General features: G+C 64.1%; 1 protein-coding gene across 1 annotated transcript in view; it reads right to left on the bottom strand.

The window, feature by feature from the left end:
* Window positions 1-22,907, bottom strand: part of EIF2B4 (eukaryotic translation initiation factor 2B subunit delta) — a 141,624-nt gene that overhangs the window by 104,374 nt on the left and 14,343 nt on the right. The window contains exon 5 of the mRNA XM_063914920.1: window positions 6,319-6,398. Within this exon, the coding sequence (XP_063770990.1) occupies window positions 6,319-6,398 (80 nt within the window). The remainder of the gene's footprint in view (window positions 1-6,318; window positions 6,399-22,907) is intronic.

Raw genomic sequence — 22,907 nt, 5'->3', positions numbered from 1 at the left:
GTAACCCTCTCTCCTGCAGGGTCCTGCTCTCACTGGCAGCACATTACACGGTAACCCTCTCTCCTGCAGGGTCCTGCTCTCGCTGGCAGTACATTACCCGGTAACCCTCTCTCCTGCAGGGTCCTGCTCTCGCTGGCAGTACATTACCCGGTAACAGTCTCTCCTGCAGGGTCCTGCTCTCACTGGCAGCACATTTCCTGGTAACAGTCTCTCCTGCAGGGTCCTGCTCTCACTGGCAGCACATTACCCGATAACAGTCTCTCCTGCAGGGTCCTGCTCTCACTGGCAGCACATTACCCGGTAACCCCCTCTCCTGCAGGGTCCTGCTCTCACTGGCAGCACATTACCCGGTAACCCTCTCTCCTGCAGGGTCCTGCTCTCACTGGCAGCACATTACCCGGTAACCCTCTCCCTGCAGGGTCCTGCTCTCACTGGAAGCACATTACCCGGTAACCCCCTCTCCTGCAGGGTCCTGCTCTCACTGGCAGCACATTACACGGTAACCCTCTCTCCTGCAGGGTCCTGCTCTCACTGGCAGTACATTACCCGGTAACCCTCTCTCCTGCAGGGTCCTGCTCTCGCTGGCAGTACATTACAAGGTAACCGTCTCTCCTGCAGGGTCCTGCTCTCACTGGCAGCACATTACCCAGTAACAGTCTCTCCTGCAGGGTCCTGCTCTCACTGGCAGCACATTACCTGGTAACAGTCTCTCCTGCAGGGTCCTGCTCTCACTGGCAGCACATTACCCGGTAACCCTCTCTCCTGCAGGGTCCTGCTCTCACTGGCAGTACATTACCCGGTAACCGTCTCTCCTGCAGGGTCCTGCTCTCACTGGCAGTACATTACCCGGTAACCGTCTCTCCTGCAGGGTCCTGCTCTCACTGGCAGCACATTACCCGGTAACCGTCTCTCCTGCAGGGTCCTGCTCTCACTGGCAGCACATTACCAAGTAACAATCTCTCCTGCAGGGTCCTGCTCTCACTGGCAGCACATTACCCGGTAACAGTCTCTCCTGCAGGGTCCTGCTCTCACTAGCAGTATATTACCTGGTAACAGTCTCTCCTGCAGGGTCCTGCTCTCACTGGCAGCACATTACCCGGTAACAGTCTCTCCTGCAGGGTCCTGCTCTCACTGGCAGCACATTACCCGGTAACCCTCTCTCCTGCAGGGTCCTGCTCTCGCTGGCAGCATATTACCCGGTAACCCTCTCTCCTGCAGGGTCCTGCTCTCGCTGGCAGCACATTACCTGGTAACAGTCTCTCCTGCAGGGTCCTGCTCTCACTGGCAGCACATTACCCGGTAACAGTCTCTCCTGCAGGGTCCTGTTCTCACTGGCAGTACATTACCCGGTAACCCTCTATCCTGCAGGGTCCTGCTCTCGCTGGCAGCACATTACCCGGTAACAGTCTCTCCTGCAGGGTCCTGCTCTCACTGGCAGCACATTACCCGGTAACAGTCTCTCCTGCAGGGTCCTGTTCTCACTGGCAGTACATTACCCGGTAACCCTCTATCCTGCAGGGTCCTGCTCTCACTGGCAGCACATTACCCGGTAACCGTCTCTCCTGCAGGGTCCTGCTCTCACTGGCAGCACATTACCCGGTAACCGTCTCTCCTGCAGGGTCCTGCTCTCACTGGCAGCACATTACCCGGTAACCGTCTCTCCTGCAGGGTCCTGCTCTCACTGGCAGCACATTACCCGGTAACCGTCTCTCCTGCAGGGTCCTGCTCTCACTGGCAGCACATTACCCAGTAACAATCTCTCCTGCAGGGTCCTGCTCTCACTGGCAGCACATTACCCGGTAACAGTCTCTCCTGCAGGGTCCTGCTCTCACTAGCAGTATATTACCCGGTAACAGTCTCTCCTGCAGGGTCCTGCTCTCACTGGCAGCACATTACCCGGTAACAGTCTCTCCTGCAGGGTCCTGCTCTCACTGGCAGCACATTACCCGGTAACAGTCTCTCCTGCAGGGTCCTGCTCTCACTGGCAGCACATTACCCGGTAACCCTCTCTCCTGCAGGGTCCTGCTCTCACTGGCAGTACATTACCCGGTAACTGTCTCTCCTGCAGGGTCCTGCTCTCGCTGGCAGCACATTACCCGGTAACAGTCTCTCCTGCAGGGTCCTGCTCTCACTGGCAGTACATTACCCAGTAACCCTCTCTCCTGCAGGGTCCTGCTCTCACTGGCAGTACATTACCAGGTAACAGTCTCTCCTGCAGGGTCCTGCTCTCGCTGGCAGCACATTACCTGGTAACCCTCTCTCCTGCAGGGTCCTGCTCTCACTGGCAGCACATTACCCGGTAACAGTCTCTTCTGCAGGGTCCTGCTCTCGCTGGCAGCACATTACCCGGTAACCGTCTCTCCTGCAGGGTCCTGCTCTCACTGGCAGCACATTACCCGGTAACAGTCTCTCCTGCAGGGTCCTGCTCTCTCTGGCAGCACATTACCTGGTAACCCTCTCTCCTGCAGGGTCCTGCTCTCACTGGCAGCACATTACCCGGTAACCGTCTCTCCTGCAGGGTCCTGCTCTCACTGGCAGCACATTACCCGGTAACCGTCTCTCCTGCAGGGTCCTGCTCTCACTGGCAGCACATTACCCGGTAACCGTCTCTCCTGCAGGGTCCTGCTCTCACTGGCAGCACATTACCCAGTAACAATCTCTCCTGCAGGGTCCTGCTCTCACTGGCAGCACATTACCCGGTAACAGTCTCTCCTGCAGGGTCCTGCTCTCACTAGCAGTATATTACCTGGTAACAGTCTCTTCTGCAGGGTCCTGCTCTCACTGGCAGCACATTACCCGGTAACCCTCTCTCCTGCAGGGTCCTGCTCTCACTGGCAGTACATTACCCGGTAACCCTCTCTCCTGCAGGGTCCTGCTCTCACTGGTAGTACATTACCCGGTAACCCTCTCTCCTGCAGGGTCCTGCTCTCGCTGGCAGTATATTACCTGGTAACCGTCTCTCCTGCAGGGTCCTGCTCTCACTGGCAGCACATTACCCGGTAACAGTCTCTCCTGCAGGGTCCTGCTCTCACTGGCAGCACATTACCCGGTAACCCTCTCTCCTGCAGGGTCCTGCTCTCACTGGCAGCACATTACCCGGTAACCCTTTCTCTTGCAGGGTCCTGCTCTCACTGGCAGCACATTACCCAGTAACCGTCTCTCCTGCAGGGTCCTGCTCTCACTGGCAGCACATTACCCGGTAACCCTTTCTCCTGCAGGGTCCTGCTCTCACTGGCAGCACATTACCCAGTAACAGTCTCTCCTGCAGGGTCCTGCTCTCACTGGCAGTACATTACCCGGTAACAGTCTCTCCTGCAGGGTCCTGCTCTCACTGGCAGTACATTACCCGGTAACAGTCTCTCCTGCAGGGTCCTGCTCTCCCTGGCAGCACATTACCCGGTAACCCTTTCTCCTGCAGGGTCCTGCTCTCACTGGCAGTACATTACCCGGTAACCCTCTCTCCTGCAGGGTCCTGCTCTCACTGGCAGCACATTACCCGGTAACCCTTTCTCCTGCAGGGTCCTGCTCTCACTGGCAGCACATTACCCTGTAACCCTTTCTCCTGCAGGGTCCTGCTCTCACTGGCAGTACATTACCCGGTAACAGTCTCTCCTGCAGTGTCCTGCTCTCACTGGCAGTACATTACCCGGTAACCCTCTCTCCTGCAGGGTCCTGCTCTCACTGGCAGTACATTACCCGGTAACAGTCTCTCCTGCAGGGTCCTGCTCTCACTGGCAGTACATTACCTGGTAACAGTCTCTCCTGCAGGGTCCTGCTCTCACTGGCAGCACATTACCCGGTAACCCTCTCTCCTGCAGGGTCCTGCTCTCACTGGCAGCACATTACCCGGTAACCCTCTCTCCTGCAGGGTCCTGCTCTCACTGGCAGCACATTACCCGGTAACAGTCTCTCCTGCAGGGTCCTGCTCTCACTGGCAGTACATTACCCGGTAACAGTCTCTCCTGCAGGGTCCTGCTCTCACTGGCAGTACATTACCCGGTAACAGTCTCTACTGCAGGGTCCTGCTCTCACTGGCAGCACATTACCTGGTAACCCTCTCTCCTGCAGGGTCCTGCTCTCACTGGCAGCACATTACCCGGTAACAGTCTCTCCTGCAGGGTCCTGCTCTCACTGGCAGCACATTACCCGGTAACAGTCTTTCCTGCAGGGTCCTGCTCTCACTGGCAGCACATTACCCGGTAACAGTCTTTCCTGCAGGGTCCTGCTCTCACTGGCAGTACATTACCCGGTAACAGTCTCTCCTGCAGGGTCCTGCTCTCACTGGCAGCACATTACCCGGTAACAGTCTTTCCTGCAGGGTCCTGCTCTCACTGGCAGCACATTACCCGGTAACAGTCTTTCCTGCAGGGTCCTGCTCTCACTGGCAGTACATTACCCGGTAACAGTCTCTCCTGCAGGGTCCTGCTCTCACTGGCAGCACATTACCCGGTAACCCTCTCTCCTGCAGGGTCCTGCTCTCACTGGCAGCACATTACCCGGTAACCCTCTCTCCTGCAGGGTCCTGCTCTCACTGGCAGCACATTACCCGGTAACAGTCTCTCCTGCAGGGTCCTGCTCTCACTGGCAGCACATTACCCGGTAACAGTCTCTCCTGCAGGGTCCTGCTCTCACTGGCAGCACATTACCCGGTAACAGTCTCTCCTGCAGGGTCCTGCTCTCACTGGCAGCACATTACCCGGTAACAGTCTCTCCTGCAGGGTCCTGCTCTCACTGGCAGCACATTACCCAGTAACCCTCTCTCCTGCAGGGTCCTGCTCTCACTGGCAGCACATTACCCGGTAACTCTCTCTCCTGCAGGGTCCTGCTCTCACTGGCAGCACATTACCCGGTAACAGTCTTTCCTGCAGGGTCCTGCTCTCACTGGCAGCACATTACCCGGTAACAGTCTCTCCTGCAGGGTCCTGCTCTCACTGGCAGCACATTACCCGGTAACCCTCTCTCCTGCAGGGTCCTGCTCTCACTGGCAGCACATTACCTGGTAACAGTCTCTCCTGCAGGGTCCTGCTCTCACTGGCAGCACATTACCCAGTAACCCTCTCTCCTGCAGGGTCCTGCTCTCACTGGCAGCACATTACCTGGTAACAGTCTCTCCTGCAGGGTCCTGCTCTCACTGGCAGCACATTACCCGGTAACAGTCTCTCCTGCAGGGTCCTGCTCTCACTGGCAGCACATTACCCGGTAACCCTCTCTCCTGCAGGGTCCTGCTCTCACTGGCAGTACATTACCCGGTAACCCTCTCTCCTGCAGGGTCCTGCTCTCACTGGCAGCACATTACCTGGTAACAGTCTCTCCTGCAGGGTCCTGCTCTCACTGGCAGCACATTACCCGGTAACAGTCTCTCCTGCAGGGTCCTGCTCTCACTGGCAGCACATTACCCGGTAACCCTCTCTCCTGCAGGGTCCTGCTCTCACTGGCAGTACATTACCCGGTAACCCTCTCTCCTGCAGGGTCCTGCTCTCACTGGCAGTACATTACCCGGTAACCCTCTCTCCTGCAGGGTCCTGCTCTCACTGGCAGCACATTACCCGGTAACAGTCTCTCCTGCAGGGTCCTGCTCTCACTGGCAGTACATTACCCGGTAACAGTCTCTCCTGCAGGGTCCTGCTCTCGCTGGCAGCACATTACCCGGTAACCCTCTCTCCTGCAGGGTCCTGCTCTCACTGGCAGCACATTACCTGGTAACAGTCTCTCCTGCAGGGTCCTGCTCTCGCTGGCAGCACATTACCCGGTAACCCTCTCTCCTGCAGGGTCCTTTGTAGAAGGAGGTAGATGGGCTTCCAGACCTGCAGCCAACAGACCCCACTTTCTTTAGGTGCTGTATTGCCAGGGCATGGGAAACTCGGGTTACCGGAGGATGGCGGATTCCAGCTGTGGTCTTCTACATAACGTGACGCGGCGACTGTTACACGCATGCGGAGAAGCACATTCCCGGCACACAAGTAATGGAATACAAAACACCAACACAACTCGCAGTAATAGGCAATGTCCCCTCACGCTCTGGAAGAGGACAGGAAGAGGCCGGACGGAGCAGTGTCCCAGAGAACAATCAGACACGTCTATGCAGCATCAGGTTATAATGTGCACCGCGCAGGCGCTATTATTACACTGTGACATGCGCTGTTGGGAATTGGTGCATTTTGCCCACAGTCAGAACTATAAACACGGCAACGAAACACGGAACAAGTGCTTTAAACAACATTACTACTGTTTCGCATTGCGCGCTGGACATTATACATAACCCCCCACCAGGGGAGGAGGTGCGGAGGGGCCTCACCGCGCCATAAGTCACTCTCCTACCTGCTGTCTCTCCAGCTTCTTCACCAGCTTCTTCTGCGCTTCTGGATCGTCCACCTGTACGTGTTCCGGAAGCCGTTTCACTGTAGACAAAGCAGCAACATTACAGTCAGACGTGCGCGCGTTACAGAAAGACGGTATTCACTACACGGAGAAGACGGGGCACGTCTCACATGTACGTGGCAGAGAGAGGATGAGAATAACGTGGTTTGTGTGTATAGCGCCACGCGTTCCGCAGGCGCCAGGCAGTACAAAACTCATGGACATGAATAAAGACAGTAACACAAACAGGACAGCAAAGCAAAGGTGTGTTAATATAAAACTATAAATTCCAATATACAAAGATTAAAATTGCAACATTCCCATTGTGAAGGGGCGAGCCATGAGAGAGAGTGCCTGAATGAACGGGAGATGAGGGACAGTTTGGTTGGGTGAGGTAGGGAGTTCCCTAGGTGGGGAGAAGCATTAGAGAAGTTCAGAGGTAGTTATCATTGAATCTCCTCAAAGACATAATCAAGGCACACTGGATGTGAGGAGACAAGAGAACTAGAGGACCTTTTCCTCCCTACAACCCCTGACAGACCAGGACTGCCCATCAGTCAGCCCAGGACACGTAACCCCTCCACCCTCTACTCCATTACATTACCCACCCTCACTTACTTCTCCTACCCCACAATCCGTCTCCATGACTCCGCCCCTACCAATCTCCCGCCCCTGCCCCGGTTTTCCAGGCTAATGTGTAACAGCCTACCCCACCTTCTCACTTCTCTATCCACTGAGGTCAGGCTTCCACCCTCCACACTAGAATGACCAGCGGGCCACGAGCAGCAGAGTCTAATGGCCGTCTCTCCCTACTCCTCCACCTTCTTCTCCTGCACACCCAACGAGGAACCATCCTTCTCATTTCCCAACTCTCCTTCAGTGTCTCTACTAGGGTTGCCACATCTACCCCACTCTCTCGGACTTGGAGGAGGACATGTGGCCAGGGTCCAGCAGAGAATCACCATGTTCTGCCTTACTGATGCCACCACAGCGTGAAGAAGACCCCATCGCCTTGTGTCCTGAGACAGGACTGACCAGGGGTCACCGCTCCGGTTGGGCTGACATAGTATCACTCCGGTGATCAGATCGTCACCTCTCCAAGGTCCATGTTACTTTGTGTAGTGGCCGAAACCCAGAGGATATTGGACCCGGTCCCTAGCTCGCTGGTAGAGGAGTGAACGGTGCGGATCAATGACCGGGAAAGTGCTAGACGGGACTCTGACCATGGCTCTGTGGGGTAGGACTCAGAAACCGGGTACCCTAAGATGGCACACATGGCCTCCTATGGGCCAGCCAGCTAATGTGAGGGGCTATCACTCCGCCTGTCTGGGACTACCCACCTGCCGGTGACCCGCTGGTGCTGGGAAGAGGAAGCAGGATGTAGCTGGTGGGGAAAATCCCTGCTGGAGGAAGACGTGAAGGATCCAACAGGGCGAGAGGGTGGCCAGAGCAGCAGATTATCCCCACGCCATGTTCCAGGTGTCAGCCAAGGCTGACCAATGAGAACAGAGTGCAGGCTTCCTTCTGCCCCTCTATGGAGGAGACCCTGCACCCACCTCCTACGTAGGACAGGAATCTATGGTATTTGTCAGAACCCAGCTTTCTCCGGGTGAGGATTTACCCCCATTATCTGTGTCCCCCTATACCGCTGGAGGAAATAGAGAGAATATCACACGATGATAAATAATTACAGATCGGGGAGACAAAGGGCCTAATTCAGACCTGGTTGCTGCGATCGCAAGGCTGAAGCCCAGGGGTGTGTGCGCACGTATCTCACTGGTGCGATCGCTGCTGCCTGACTGACAGGCAGAGGTGGTCGCAGGGTGGGAGGGGGTGTGTTGGCGGCATTCGAAAGGCGTTGGGGGGGGGGCGCAGTCTGGACAACACAGCAGCCGATGCGGACAAAACATGGCGGGTAGCCTCCTGCCTTCGCTGCGTAGGCAAGGAGCTACTGTTTAGGTGCGATGCTTTCGTGCGTCTGCAGGGGGGGGGGGGGATGGGGGAGTTTGATCGTAGATGTGCGTTTTTTTCGCACATCTACGATCACGTCTGAATTAGGCCCAAAGCGAGAACATCAGTCACAGAGGGGATCTGATGGTTACCCACCAGGAGTGCTCTCAGCCCTCTCACCTGGCCGCACAGCCCTCTCACCTGTCTCACCGTCACCCGGCCGCACAGCCCTCTCACCTGTCTGCCCGTCACCCGGCCGCAGTCCTCTCACCTGTCTGCCCGTCACCCGGCCGCACAGCCCTCTCACCTGTCTGCCCGTCACCCGGCCGCACAGCCCTCTCACCTGTCTCACCGTCACCCGGCCGCACAGCCCTCTCACCTGTCTCACCGTCACCCGGCCGCACAGCCCTCTCACCTGTCTCACCGTCACCCGGCCGCACAGCCCTCTCACCTGTCTACCCGTCACCCGGACGCACAGCCCTCTCACCTGTCTGCCCGTCACCCAGCCCTCTCACCTGTCTCACCGTCACCCGGCCGCACAGCCCTCTCGCCTGTCTCACCGTCACCCGTCCGCACAGCCCTCTCACCTGTCTACCCGTCACCCGGCCGCACAACCCTCTCACCTGTCTACCCGTCACCCGGCCGCATAGCCCTCTCACCTGTCTCACCCGTCCGCACAGCCCTCTCACCTGTCTCACCGCCACCCGGACACACAGCCCTCTCACCTGTCTCACCGCCACCCGGCCGCACAGCCCTCTCACCTGTCTCACCGTCACCCGGCCACACAGCCCTCTCACCTGTCTCACCGTCACCCGGCCACACAGCCCTCTCACCTGTCTGCCCGTCACCCGGCCACACAGCCCTCTCACCTGTCTGCCCGTCACCCGGCCACACAGCCCTCTCACCGCCACCCGGACACACAGCCCTCTCACCTGTCTGCCCGTCACCCGGCCACACAGCCCTCTCACCTGTCTGCCCGTCACCCGGACGCACAGCCCTCTCACCTGTCTCACCGTCACCCGGCCGCACAGCCCTCTCACCTGTCTGCCCGTCACCCGGCCGCACAGCCCTCTCACCTGTCTCACCCGTCCGCACAGCCCTCTCACCTGTCTCACCCGTCCGCACAGCCCTCTCACCTGTCTCACCGCCACCCGGACACACAGCCCTCTCACCTGTCTCACCGCCACCCGGCCGCACAGCCCTCTCACTGTCACCCGGCCACACAGCCCTCTCACCGTCACCCGGCCACACAGCCCTCTCACCTGTCTCACCGTCACCCGGCCACACAGCCCTCTCACCTGTCTGCCCGTCACCCAGCCACACAGCCCTCTCACCTGTCTGCCCGTCACCCGGCCGCACAGCCCTCTCACCTGTCTGCCCGTCACCCGGACGCACAGCCCTCTCACCTGTCTCACCGTCACCCGGCCGCACAGCCCTCTCACCTGTCTGCCCGTCACCCGGCCACACAGCCCTCTCACCTGTCTGCCCGTCACCCGGACGCACAGCCCTCTCACCTGTCTCACCGTCACCCGGCCGCACAGCCCTCTCACCTGTCTGCCCGTCACCAGGCCACACAGCCCTCTCACCGCCACCCGGACACACAGCCCTCTCACCTGTCTGCCCGTCACCCGGCCACACAGCCCTCTCCCCTGTCTGCCCGTCATCCGGCCACACAGCCCTCTCACCGTCACCCGGCCGCACAGCCCTCTCACCGTGACCCGGCCGCACAGCCCTCTCACCTGTCTCACCGTCACCCGGCCGCACAGCCCTCTCACCTGTCTCACCGTCACCCGGCCGCACAGCCCTCTCACCTGTCTCACCGTCACCCGGCCGCACAGCCCTCTCACCTGTCTCACCGTCACCCGGCCGCACAGCCCTCTCACTGTCACCCGGCCACACAGCCCTCTCACCTGTCTCACCGTCACCCGGCCGCACAGCCCTCTCACCTGTCTGCCCGTCACCCGGCCGCACAGCCCTCTCACCTGTCTGCCCGTCACCCGGCCGCACAGCCCTCTCACCTGTCTGCCCGTCACCCGGCCGCACAGCCCTCTCACCTGTCTGCCCGTCACCCGGCCACACAGCCCTCTCACCTGTCTGCCCGTCACCCGGCCACACAGCCCTCTCACTGTCACCCGGCCACACAGCCCTCTCACCTGTCTCACCGTCACCCGGCCACACAGCCCTCTCACCTGTCTGCCCATCACCCGGCCACACAACCCTCTCACCTGTCTCACCGTCACTCGGCCACACAGCCCTCTCACCTGTCTGCCCGTCACCCGGCCGCACAGCCCTCTCACCTGTCTGCACTTCATCCAGCCACACAGCCCTCTCACCTGTCTGCACTTCATCCAGCCACACAGCCCTCTCACCTGTCTGCCCGTCACCCGGCCACACAACCCTCTCAGCTGTCTCACCGTCACCCGGCCACACAACCCTCTCACCGTCACCCGGCCACACAACCCTCTCACCTGTCTCACCGTCACCCGGCCACACAGCCCTCTCACCTGTCTACTCGTCACCCGGCCGCACAGCCCTCTCACCTGTCTCACCCGGCCACACAGCCCTCTCACCTGTCTACCCGTCACCCGGCCGCACAACCCTCTCACCTGTCTGCCCGTCACCCGGACACACAGCCCTCTCACCTGTCTCACCGTCACCCGGCCACACAGCCCTCTCACCTGTCTCACCGTCACCCGGCCGCACAGCCCTCTCACCTGTCTGCACTTGATCCGGCCACACAGCCCTCTCACCTGTCTGCCCGTCACCCGGCCACACAGCCCTCTCACCTGTCTGCCCGTCACCCGGACACACAGCCCTCTCACCTGTCTCACCGTCACCCGGCCACACAGCCCTCTCACTGTCACCCAGCCGCACAGCCCTCTCACCTGTCTGCCCTTCACCCGGCCGCACAGCCCTCTCACCTGTCTGCCCGTCACCCGGCCGCACAGCCCTCTCACCTGTCTGCCCGTCACCCGGCCGCACAGCCCTCTCACCTGTCTGCCCGTCACCCGGACACACAGCCCTCTCACCTGTCTGCCCATCACCCGGCCGCACAGCCCTCTCACCGTCACCCGGCCACACAGCCCTCTCACTGTCACCCGGCCACACAGCCCTCTCACCTGTCTCACCGTCACCCGGCCGCACAGCCCTCTCACAGTCACCCGGCCGCACAGCCCTCTCACCTGTCTCACCGTCACCCGGCCGCACAGCCCTCTCACCTGTCTGCCCGTCACCCGGCCACACAGCCCTCTCACTGTCACCCGGCCACACAGCCCTCTCACCTGTCTCACCGTCACCCGGCCACACAGCCCTCTCACCTGTCTGCCCATCACCCGGCCACACAACCCTCTCACCTGTCTCACCGTCACTCGGCCACACAGCCCTCTCACCTGTCTGCCCGTCACCCGGCCGCACAGCCCTCTCACCTGTCTGCACTTCATCCAGCCACACAGCCCTCTCACCTGTCTGCACTTCATCCAGCCACACAGCCCTCTCACCTGTCTGCCCGTCACCCGGCCACACAACCCTCTCAGCTGTCTCACCGTCACCCGGCCACACAACCCTCTCACCGTCACCCGGCCACACAACCCTCTCACCTGTCTCACCGTCACCCGGCCACACAGCCCTCTCACCTGTCTACTCGTCACCCGGCCGCACAGCCCTCTCACCTGTCTCACCCGGCCACACAGCCCTCTCACCTGTCTACCCGTCACCCGGCCGCACAACCCTCTCACCTGTCTGCCCGTCACCCGGACACACAGCCCTCTCACCTGTCTCACCGTCACCCGGCCACACAGCCCTCTCACCTGTCTCACCGTCACCCGGCCGCACAGCCCTCTCACCTGTCTGCACTTGATCCGGCCACACAGCCCTCTCACCTGTCTGCCCGTCACCCGGCCACACAGCCCTCTCACCTGTCTGCCCGTCACCCGGACACACAGCCCTCTCACCTGTCTCACCGTCACCCGGCCACACAGCCCTCTCACTGTCACCCAGCCGCACAGCCCTCTCACCTGTCTGCCCTTCACCCGGCCGCACAGCCCTCTCACCTGTCTGCCCGTCACCCGGCCGCACAGCCCTCTCACCTGTCTGCCCGTCACCCGGCCGCACAGCCCTCTCACCTGTCTGCCCGTCACCCGGACACACAGCCCTCTCACCTGTCTGCCCATCACCCGGCCGCACAGCCCTCTCACCGTCACCCGGCCACACAGCCCTCTCACTGTCACCCGGCCACACAGCCCTCTCACCTGTCTCACCGTCACCCGGCCGCACAGCCCTCTCACAGTCACCCGGCCGCACAGCCCTCTCACCTGTCTCACCGTCACCCGGCCGCACAGCCCTCTCACCTGTCTCACCGCCACCCGGACGCACAGCCCTCTCACCTGTCTGCCCGTCACCCGGCCGCACAGCCCTCTCACCTGTCTGCCCGTCACCCGGCCGCACAGCCCTCTCACCTGTCTGCCCGTCACCCGGCCGCACAGCCCTCTCACCTGTCTGCCCGTCACCCGGCCGCACAGCCCTCTCACCTGTCTCACCGTCACCCGGCCGCACAGCCCTCTCACCTGTCTCACCGTCACCCGGCCGCACAGCCCTCTCACCTGTCTCACCGTCACCCGGCCGCACAGCCCTCTCACCTGTCTCACCGTCACCCGGCCGCACAGCCCTCTCACCTGTCTCACCGTCACCCGGCCGCACAGCCCTCTCACCTGTCTCACCGTCACCCGGCCGCACAGCCCTCTCACCTGTCTCACCGTCACCCGGCCGCACAGCCCTCTCACCTGTCTCACCGTCACCCGGCCGCACAGCCCTCTCACCTGTCTCACCGTCACCCGGCCGCACAGCCCTCTCACCTGTCTCACCGTCACCCGGCCGCACAGCCCTCTCACCTGTCTCACCGTCACCCGGCCGCACAGCCCTCTCACCTGTCTCACCGTCACCCGGCCGCACAGCCCTCTCACCTGTCTCACCGTCACCCGGCCGCACAGCCCTCTCACCTGTCTCACCGTCACCCGGCCGCACAGCCCTCTCACCTGTCTCACCGTCACCCGGCCGCACAGCCCTCTCACCTGTCTCACCGTCACCCGGCCGCACAGCCCTCTCACCGTCACCCGGCCGCACAGCCCTCTCACCTGTCTCACCGTCACCCGGCCGCACAGCCCTCTCACCTGTCTCACCGTCACCCGGCCGCACAGCCCTCTCACCTGTCTCACCGTCACCCGGCCGCACAGCCCTCTCACCTGTCTCACCGTCACCCGGCCGCACAGCCCTCTCACCTGTCTCACCGTCACCCGGCCGCACAGCCCTCTCACCTGTCTCACCGTCACCCGGCCACACAGCCCTCTCACCGTCATCCGGCCGCACAGCCCTCTCACCTGTCTCACCGTCACCCGGCCGCACAGCCCTCTCATCTGTCTCACCGTCACCCGGCCGCACAGCCCTCTCACCTGTCTGCCCGTCACCCGGCCGCACAGCCCTCTCACCTGTCTGCCCGTCACCCGGCCGCACAGCCCTCTCACCGCCACCCGGACACACAGCCCTCTCACCTGTCTGCCCGTCACCCGGCCACACAGCCCTCTCACCTGTCTCACCGTCACCCGGCCGCACAGCCCTCTCACCTGTCTCACCGTCACCCGGCCGCACAGCCCTCTCACCTGTCTCACCGTCACCCGGCCGCACAGCCCTCTCACCTGTCTCACCGTCACCCGGCCGCACAGCCCTCTCACCTGTCTCACCGTCACCCGGCCGCACAGCCCTCTCACCTGTCTCACCGTCACCCGGCCGCACAGCCCTCTCACCTGTCTCACCGTCACCCGGCCGCACAGCCCTCTCACCTGTCTCACCGTCACCGGCCGCACAGCCCTCTCACCTGTCTCACCGTCACCCGGCCGCACAGCCCTCTCACCTGTCTCACCGTCACCCGGCCGCACAGCCCTCTCACCTGTCTCACCGTCACCCGGCCACACAGCCCTCTCACCTGTCTCACCGTCACCCGGCCGCACAGCCCTCTCACCTGTCTCACCGTCACCCGGCCGCACAGCCGTCTCACCTGTCTGCCCGTCACCCGGCCACACAGCCCTCTCACCTGTCTGCCCGTCACCCGGCCGCACAGCCCTCTCACCTGTCTGCCCGTCACCCGGCCACACAGCCCTCTCACCTGTCTGCCCGTCACCCGGCCGCACAGCCCTCTCACCTTCTGCCCGTCACCCGGCCGCACAGCTCTCTCCCCGTCACCCGGCCGCACAGCCCTCTCACCTGTCTCACCGTCACCCGGCCGCACAACCCTCTCACCTGTCTCACCGTCACCCGGCCGCACAGCCCTCTCACCTGTCTCACCGTCACCCGGCCGCACAGCCCTCTCACCTGTCTCACCGTCACCCGGCCGCACAGCCCTCTCACCTGTCTCACCGTCACCCGGCCGCACAGCCCTCTCACCTGTCTGCCCATCACCCGGCCACACAACCCTCTCACCTGTCTCACCGTCACCCGGCCACACAGCCCTCTCACCTGTCTACTCGTCACCCGGCCGCACAGCCCTCTCACCTGTCTCACCCGGCCACACAGCCCTCTCACCTGTCTACCCGTCACCCGGCCGCACAACCCTCTCACCTGTCTGCCCGTCACCCGGCCGCACAGCCCTCTCATCTGTCTCACCCGGACACACAGCCCTCTCACCTGTCTGCCCGTCACCCAGCCGCACAGCCCTCTCACCTGTCTCACCGTCACCCGGCCACACAGCCCTCTCACCTGTCTCACCGTCACCCGGCCGCACAGCCCTCTCACCTGTCTGCACTTGATCCGGCCACACAGCCCTCTCACCTGTCTGCCCGTCACCCGGCCACACAGCCCTCTCACCTGTCTGCCCGTCACCCGGACACACAGCCCTCTCACCTGTCTCACCGTCACCCGGCCACACAGCCCTCTCACTGTCACCCAGCCGCACAGCCCTCTCACCTGTCTGCCCTTCACCCGGCCGCACAGCCCTCTCACCTGTCTGCCCGTCACCCGGCCGCACAGCCCTCTCACCTGTCTGCCCGTCACCCGGCCGCACAGCCCTCTCACCTGTCTGCCCGTCACCCGGACACACAGCCCTCTCACCTGTCTGCCCATCACCCGGCCGCACAGCCCTCTCACCGTCACCCGGCCACACAGCCCTCTCACTGTCACCCGGCCACACAGCCCTCTCACCTGTCTCACCGTCACCCGGCCGCACAGCCCTCTCACAGTCACCCGGCCGCACAGCCCTCTCACCTGTCTCACCGTCACCCGGCCGCACAGCCCTCTCACCTGTCTCACCGCCACCCGGACACACAGCCCTCTCACCTGTCTGCCCGTCACCCGGCCGCACAGCCCTCTCACCTGTCTGCCCGTCACCCGGCCGCACAGCCCTCTCACCTGTCTGCCCGTCACCCGGCCGCACAGCCCTCTCACCTGTCTCACCGTCACCCGGCCGCACAGCCCTCTCACCTGTCTCACCGTCACCCGGCCGCACAGCCCTCTCACCGTCACCCGGCCGCACAGCCCTCTCACCTGTCTCACCGTCACCCGGCCGCACAGCCCTCTCACCTGTCTCACCGTCACCCGGCCGCACAGCCCTCTCACCTGTCTCACCGTCACCCGGCCGCACAACCCTCTCACCTGTCTCACCGTCACCCGGCCGCACAGCCCTCTCACCTGTCTCACCGTCACCCGGCCGCACAGCCCTCTCACCTGTCTCACCGTCACCCGGCCGCACAGCCCTCTCACCTGTCTCACCGTCACCCGGCCGCACAGCCCTCTCACCTGTCTCACCGTCACCCGGCCGCACAGCCCTCTCACCTGTCTCACCGTCACCCGGCCGCACAGCCCTCTCACCTGTCTCACCGTCACCCGGCCGCACAGCCCTCTCACCTGTCTCACCGTCACCCGGCCGCACAGCCCTCTCACCTGTCTCACCGTCACCCGGCCGCACAGCCCTCTCACCTGTCTCACCGTCACCCGGCCGCACAGCCCTCTCACCTGTCTCACCGTCACCCGGCCGCACAGCCCTCTCACCTGTCTCACCGTCACCCGGCCGCACAGCCCTCTCACCTGTCTCACCGTCACCCGGCCGCACAGCCCTCTCACCTGTCTCACCGTCACCCGGCCGCACAGCCCTCTCACCTGTCTCACCGTCACCCGGCCGCACAGCCCTCTCACCTGTCTCACCGTCACCCGGCCGCACAGCCCTCTCACCTGTCTCACCGTCACCCGGCCGCACAGCCCTCTCACCTGTCTCACCGTCACCCGGCCACACAGCCCTCTCACCGTCATCCGGCCGCACAGCCCTCTCACCTGTCTCACCGTCACCAGGCCGCACAGCCCTCTCATCTGTCTCACCGTCACCCGGCCGCACAGCCCTCTCACCTGTCTGCCCGTCACCCGGCCGCACAGCCCTCTCACCTGTCTGCCCGTCACCCGGCCGCACAGCCCTCTCACCGCCACCCGGACACACAGCCCTCTCACCTGTCTGCCCGTCACCCGGCCACACAGCCCTCTCACCTGTCTCACCGTCACCCGGCCGCACAGCCCTCTCACCTGTCTCACCGTCACCCGGCCGCACAGCCCTCTCACCTGTCTCACCGTCACCCGGCCGCACAGCCCTCTCACCTGTCTCACCGTCACCCGGCCGCACAGCCCTCTCACCTGTCTCACCGTCACCCGGCCGCACAGCCCTCTCACCTGTCTCACCGTCACCCGGCCGCACAGCCCTCTCACCTGTCTCACCGTCACCCGGCCGCACAGCCCTCTCACCTGTCTCACCGTCACCCGGCCGCACAGCCCTCTCACCTGTCTCACCGTCACCCGGCCGCACAGCCCTCTCACCTGTCTCACCGTCACCCGGCCGCACAGCCCTCTCACCTGTCTCACCGTCACCCGGCCGCACAGCCCTCTCACCTGTCTCACCGTCACCCGGCCACACAGCCCTCTCACCTGTCTCACCGTCACCCGGCCGCACAGCCCTCTCACCTGTCTCACCGTCACCCGGCCGCACAGCCGTCTCACCTGTCTGCCCGTCACCCGGCCACACAGCCCTCTCACCTGTCTGCCCGTCACCCGGCCGCACAGCCCTCTCACCTGTCTGCCCGTCACCCGGCCACACAGCCCTCTCACCTGTCTGCCCGTCACCCGGCCGCACAGCCCTCTCACCTTCTGCCCGTCACCCGGCCGCACAGCTCTCTCCCCGTCACCCGGCCGCACAGCCCTCTCACCTGTCTCACCGTCACCCGGCCGCACAACCCTCTCACCTGTCTCACCGTCACCCGGCCGCACAGCCCTCTCACCTGTCTCACCGTCACCCGGCCGCACAGCCCTCTCACCTGTCTCACCGTCACCCGGCCGCACAGCCCTCTCACCTGTCTGCCCGTCACCCGGCCACACAACCCTCTCACCTGTCTGCCCGTCACCCGGCCACACAACCCTCTCACCTGTCTCACCGTCACCCGGCCACACAGCCCTCTCACCTGTCTACTCGTCACCCGGCCGCACAGCCCTCTCACCTGTCTCACCCGGCCACACAGCCCTCTCACCTGTCTACCCGTCACCCGGCCGCACAACCCTCTCACCTGTCTGCCCGTCACCCGGCCGCACAGCCCTCTCACCTGTCTCACCCGGACACACAGCCCTCTCACCTGTCTGCCCGTCACCGAGCCGCACAGCCCTCTCACCTGTCTCACCGTCACCCGGCCACACAGCCCTCTCACCTGTCTCACCGTCACCCGGCCGCACAGCCCTCTCACCTGTCTGCACTTGATCCGGCCACACAGCCCTCTCACCTGTCTGCCCGTCACCCGGCCACACAGCCCTCTCACCTGTCTGCCCGTCACCCGGACACACAGCCCTCTCACCTGTCTCACCGTCACCCGGCCACACAGCCCTCTCACTGTCACCCGGCCGCACAGCCCTCTCACGTGTCTCACCGTCACCCGGCCGCACAGCCCTCTCACCTGTCTGCCCTTCACCCGGCCGCACAGCCCTCTCACCTGTCTGCCCGTCACCCGGCCGCACAGCCCTCTCACCTGTCTGCCCGTCACCCGGACACACAGCCCTCTCACCTGTCTGCCCATCACCCGGCCGCACAGCCCTCTCACTGTCACCCGGCCGCACAGCCCTCTCACCGTCACCCGGCCACACAGCCCTCTCACTGTCACCCGGCCACACAGCCCTCTCACCTGTCTCACCGTCACCCGGCCGCACAGCCCTCTCACTGTCACCCGGCCGCACAGCCCTCTCACCTGTCTCACCGTCACCCGGCCGCACAGCCCTCTCACCTGTCTCACCGCCACCCGGACACACAGCCCTCTCACCTGTCTGCCCGTCACCCGGCCACACAGCCCTCTCACCTGTCTGCCCGTCACCCGGCCGCACAGCCCTCTCACCTGTCTGCCCGTCACCCGGCCGCACAGCCCTCTCACCTGTCTCACCGTCACCCGGCCACACAGCCCTCTCACCGTCACCCGGCCGCACAGTCCTCTCACCTGTCTCACCGTCACCCGGCCGCACAGCCCTCTCACCTGTCTCACCGTCACCCGGCCGCACAGCCCTCTCACCTGTCTCACCGTCACCCGGCCGCACAGCCCTCTCACCTGTCTCACCGTCACCCGGCCGCACAGCCCTCTCACCTGTCTCACCGTCACCCGGCCGCACAGCCCTCTCACCTGTCTCACCGTCACCCGGCCGCACAGCCCTCTCACCTGTCTCACCGTCACCCGGCCGCACAGCCCTCTCACCTGTCTCACCGTCACCCGGCCGCACAGCCCTCTCACCTGTCTCACCGTCACCCGGCCGCACAGCCCTCTCACCTGTCTCACCGTCACCCGGCCGCACAGCCCTCTCACCTGTCTCACCGTCACCAGGCCACACAGCCCTCTCACCGTCATCCGGCCGCACAGCCCTCTCACCTGTCTCACCGTCACCCGGCCGCACAGCCCTCTCATCTGTCTCACCGTCACCCGGCCGCACAGCCCTCTCACCTGTCTGCCCGACACCCGGCCGCACAGCCCTCTCACCTGTCTGCCCGTCACCCGGCCGCACAGCCCTCTCACCGCCACCCGGACACACAGCCCTCTCACCTGTCTGCCCGTCACCCGGCCACACAGCCCTCTCACCTGTCTCACCGTCACCCGGCCACACAGCCCTCTCACCTGTCTCACCGTCACCCGGCCGCACAGCCCTCTCACCTGTCTCACCGTCACCCGGCCGCACAGCCCTCTCACCTGTCTCACCGTCACCCGGCCGCACAGCCCTCTCACCTGTCTCACCGTCACCCGGCCGCACAGCCCTCTCACCTGTCTCACCGTCACCCGGCCGCACAGCCCTCTCACCTGTCTCACCGTCACCCGGCCGCACAGCCCTCTCACCTGTCTGCCCGTCACCCGGCCGCACAGCCCTCTCACCTGTCTGCCCGTCACCCGGCCGCAGAGCCCTCTCACCTGTCTGCCCGTCACCCGGCCGCACAGCCCTCTCACCTGTCTCACCGTCACCCAGCCGCACAGCCCTCTCACCTGTCTCACCGTCACCCGGCCGCACAGCCGTCTCACCGTCACCCGGCCGCACAGCCCTCTCACCTGTCTCACCGTCACCCGTCCGCACAGCCCTCTCACCTGTCTACCCGTCACCCGGCCGCACAACCCTCTCACCTGTCTGCCCGTAACCCGGCCACACAGCCCTCTCACCTGTCTGCCCGTCACCCGGCCGCACAGCCCTCTCACCTGTCTGCCCGTCACCCGGCCACACAGCCCTCTCACCTGTCTGCCCGTCACCCGGCCGCACAGCCCTCTCACCTTCTGCCCGTCACCCGGCCGCACAGCTCTCTCCCCGTCACCCGGCCGCACAGCCCTCTCACCTGTCTCCCCGTCACCCGGCCGCACAGCCCTCTCACCTGTCTCACCGTCACCCGGCCGCACAGCCCTCTCACCTGTCTCACCGTCACCCGGCCGCACAGCCCTCTCACCTGTCTCACCGTCACCCGGCCGCACAGCCCTCTCACCTGTCTGCCCGTCACCCGGCCGCACAGCCCTCTCACCTGTCTGCCCGTCACCCGGCCGCACAGCCCTCTCACCTGTCTGCCCGTCACCCGGCCGCACAGCCCTCTCACCTGTCTGCCCGTCACCCGGCCGCACAGCCCTCTCACCTGTCTGCCCGTCACCCGGCCACACAGCCCTCTCACCTGTCTGCCCGTCACCCGGCCACACAGCCCTCTCACTGTCACCCGGCCGCACAGCCCTCTCACTGTCACCCGGCCACACAGCCCTCTCACCTGTCTCACCGTCACCCGGCCGCACAGCCCTCTCACCTGTCTGCCCGTCACCCGGCCGCACAGCCCTCTCACCTGTCTGCCCGTCACCCGGCCGCACAGCCCTCTCACCTGTCTGCCCGTCACCCGGCCGCACAGCCCTCTCACCTGTCTGCCCGTCACCCGGCCACACAGCCCTCTCACTGTCACCCGGCCACACAGCCCTCTCACTGTCACCCGGCCACACAGCCCTCTCACCTGTCTCACCGTCACCCGGCTACACAGCCCTCTCACCTGTCTGCCCATCACCCGGCCACACAACCCTCTCACCTGTCTCACCGTCACTCGGCCACACAGCCCTCTCACCTGTCTGCCCGTCACCCGGCCGCACAGCCCTCTCACCTGTCTGCACTTCATCCAGCCACACAGCCCTCTCACATGTCTGCCCGTCACCCGGCCACACAACCCTCTCACCTGTCTCACCGTCACCCGGCCACACAACCCTCTCACAGTCACCCGGCCACACAACCATCTCACCTGTCTCACCGTCACTCGGCCACACAGTCCTCTCACCTGTCTCACCGTCACCCGGCCACACAGCCCTCTCACCTGTCTACACGTCACCCGGCCGCAGAGCCCTCTCACCTGTCTGCCCGTCACCCGGCCGCACAGCCCTCTCACCCGGCCACACAACCCTCTCACCTGTCTCACCGTCACTCGGACACACAGCCCTCTCACCTGTCTGCCCGTCACCCGGCCGCACAGCCCTCTCTCCTGTCTGCCCGTCACCCGTCCGCACAGCCCTCTCACCTGTCTACCCGTCACCCGGCCACACAGCCCTCTCACCTGTCTCACCCGTCTGCCCTCTCACCCGGCCACACAGCCCTCTCACCTGTCTGCCCGTCACCCGGCCGCACAGCCCTCTCACCTGTCTACCCGTCACCCGGCCGCACAGCCCTCTCACCTGTCTGCCCGTCACCCGGCCGCACAGCCCTCTCACCTGTCTGCCCGTCACCCGGCCGCACAGCCCTCTCACCTGTCTCACCCGTCACCCGGCCACACAACCTTCTCACCTGTCTCACCGTCACTCGGCCACACAGCCCTCTCACCTGTCTGCCCGTCACCCGGCCGCACAGCCCTCTCACCTGTCTGCCCGTCACCCGGCCGCACAGCCCTCTTACCTGTCTGCCCGTCACCCGGCCGCACAGCCCTCTCACCTGTCTCACCCGTCACCCAACCTTCTCACCTGTCTCACCGTCACTCGGCCACACAGCCCTCTCACCTGTCTGCCCGTCACCCGGCCGCACAGCCCTCTCACCTGTCTGCCCGTCACCCGGCCACACAGCCCTCTCACTGTCACCCGGCCACACAGCCCTCTCACTGTCACCCGGCCACACAGCCCTCTCACCTGTCTCACCGTCACCCGGCTACACAGCCCTCTCACCTGTCTGCCCATCACCCGGCCACACAACCCTCTCACCTGTCTCACCGTCACTCGGCCACACAGCCCTCTCACCTGTCTGCCCGTCACCCGGCCGCACAGCCCTCTCACCTGTCTGCACTTCATCCAGCCACACAGCCCTCTCACCTGTCTGCCCGTCACCCGGCCACACAACCCTCTCACCTGTCTCACCGTCACCCGGCCACACAACCCTCTCACCTGTCTCACCGTCACCCGGCCACACAACCATCTCACCTGTCTCACCGTCACTCGGCCACACAGTCCTCTCACCTGTCTCACCGCCACCCGGCCACACAGCCCTCTCACCTGTCTACCCGTCACCCGGCCGCAGAGCCCTCTCACCTGTCTGCCCGTCACCCGGCCGCACAGCCCTCTCACCCGGCCACACAACCCTCTCACCTGTCTCACCGTCACTCGGACACACAGCCCTCTCACCTGTCTGCCCGTCACCCGGCCGCACAGCCCTCTCTCCTGTCTGCCCGTCACCCGTCCGCACAGCCCTCTCACCTGTCTACCCGTCACCCGGCCACACAGCCCTCTCACCTGTCTCACCCGTCTGCCCTCTCACCCGGCCACACAGCCCTCTCACCTGTCTGCCCGTCACCCGGCCGCACAGCCCTCTCACCTGTCTACCCGTCACCCGGCCGCACAGCCCTCTCACCTGTCTGCCCGTCACCCGGCCGCACAGCCCTCTCACCTGTCTGCCCGTCACCCGGCCGCACAGCCCTCTCACCTGTCTGCCCGTCACCCGGCCGCACAGCCCTCTCACCTGTCTCACCCGTCACCCGGCCACACAACCTTCTCACCTGTCTCACCGTCACTCGGCCACACAGCCCTCTCACCTGTCTGCCCGTCACCCGGCCGCACAGCCCTCTCACCTGTCTGCCC

The sequence above is a fragment of the Pseudophryne corroboree genome, chromosome 4, assembly GCF_028390025.1.
Source record: "Pseudophryne corroboree isolate aPseCor3 chromosome 4, aPseCor3.hap2, whole genome shotgun sequence".
In the NCBI taxonomy this organism is placed as follows: Eukaryota; Metazoa; Chordata; class Amphibia; order Anura; family Myobatrachidae; genus Pseudophryne; species Pseudophryne corroboree.
This window is presented reverse-complemented; position numbering and strand designations above follow the sequence as displayed.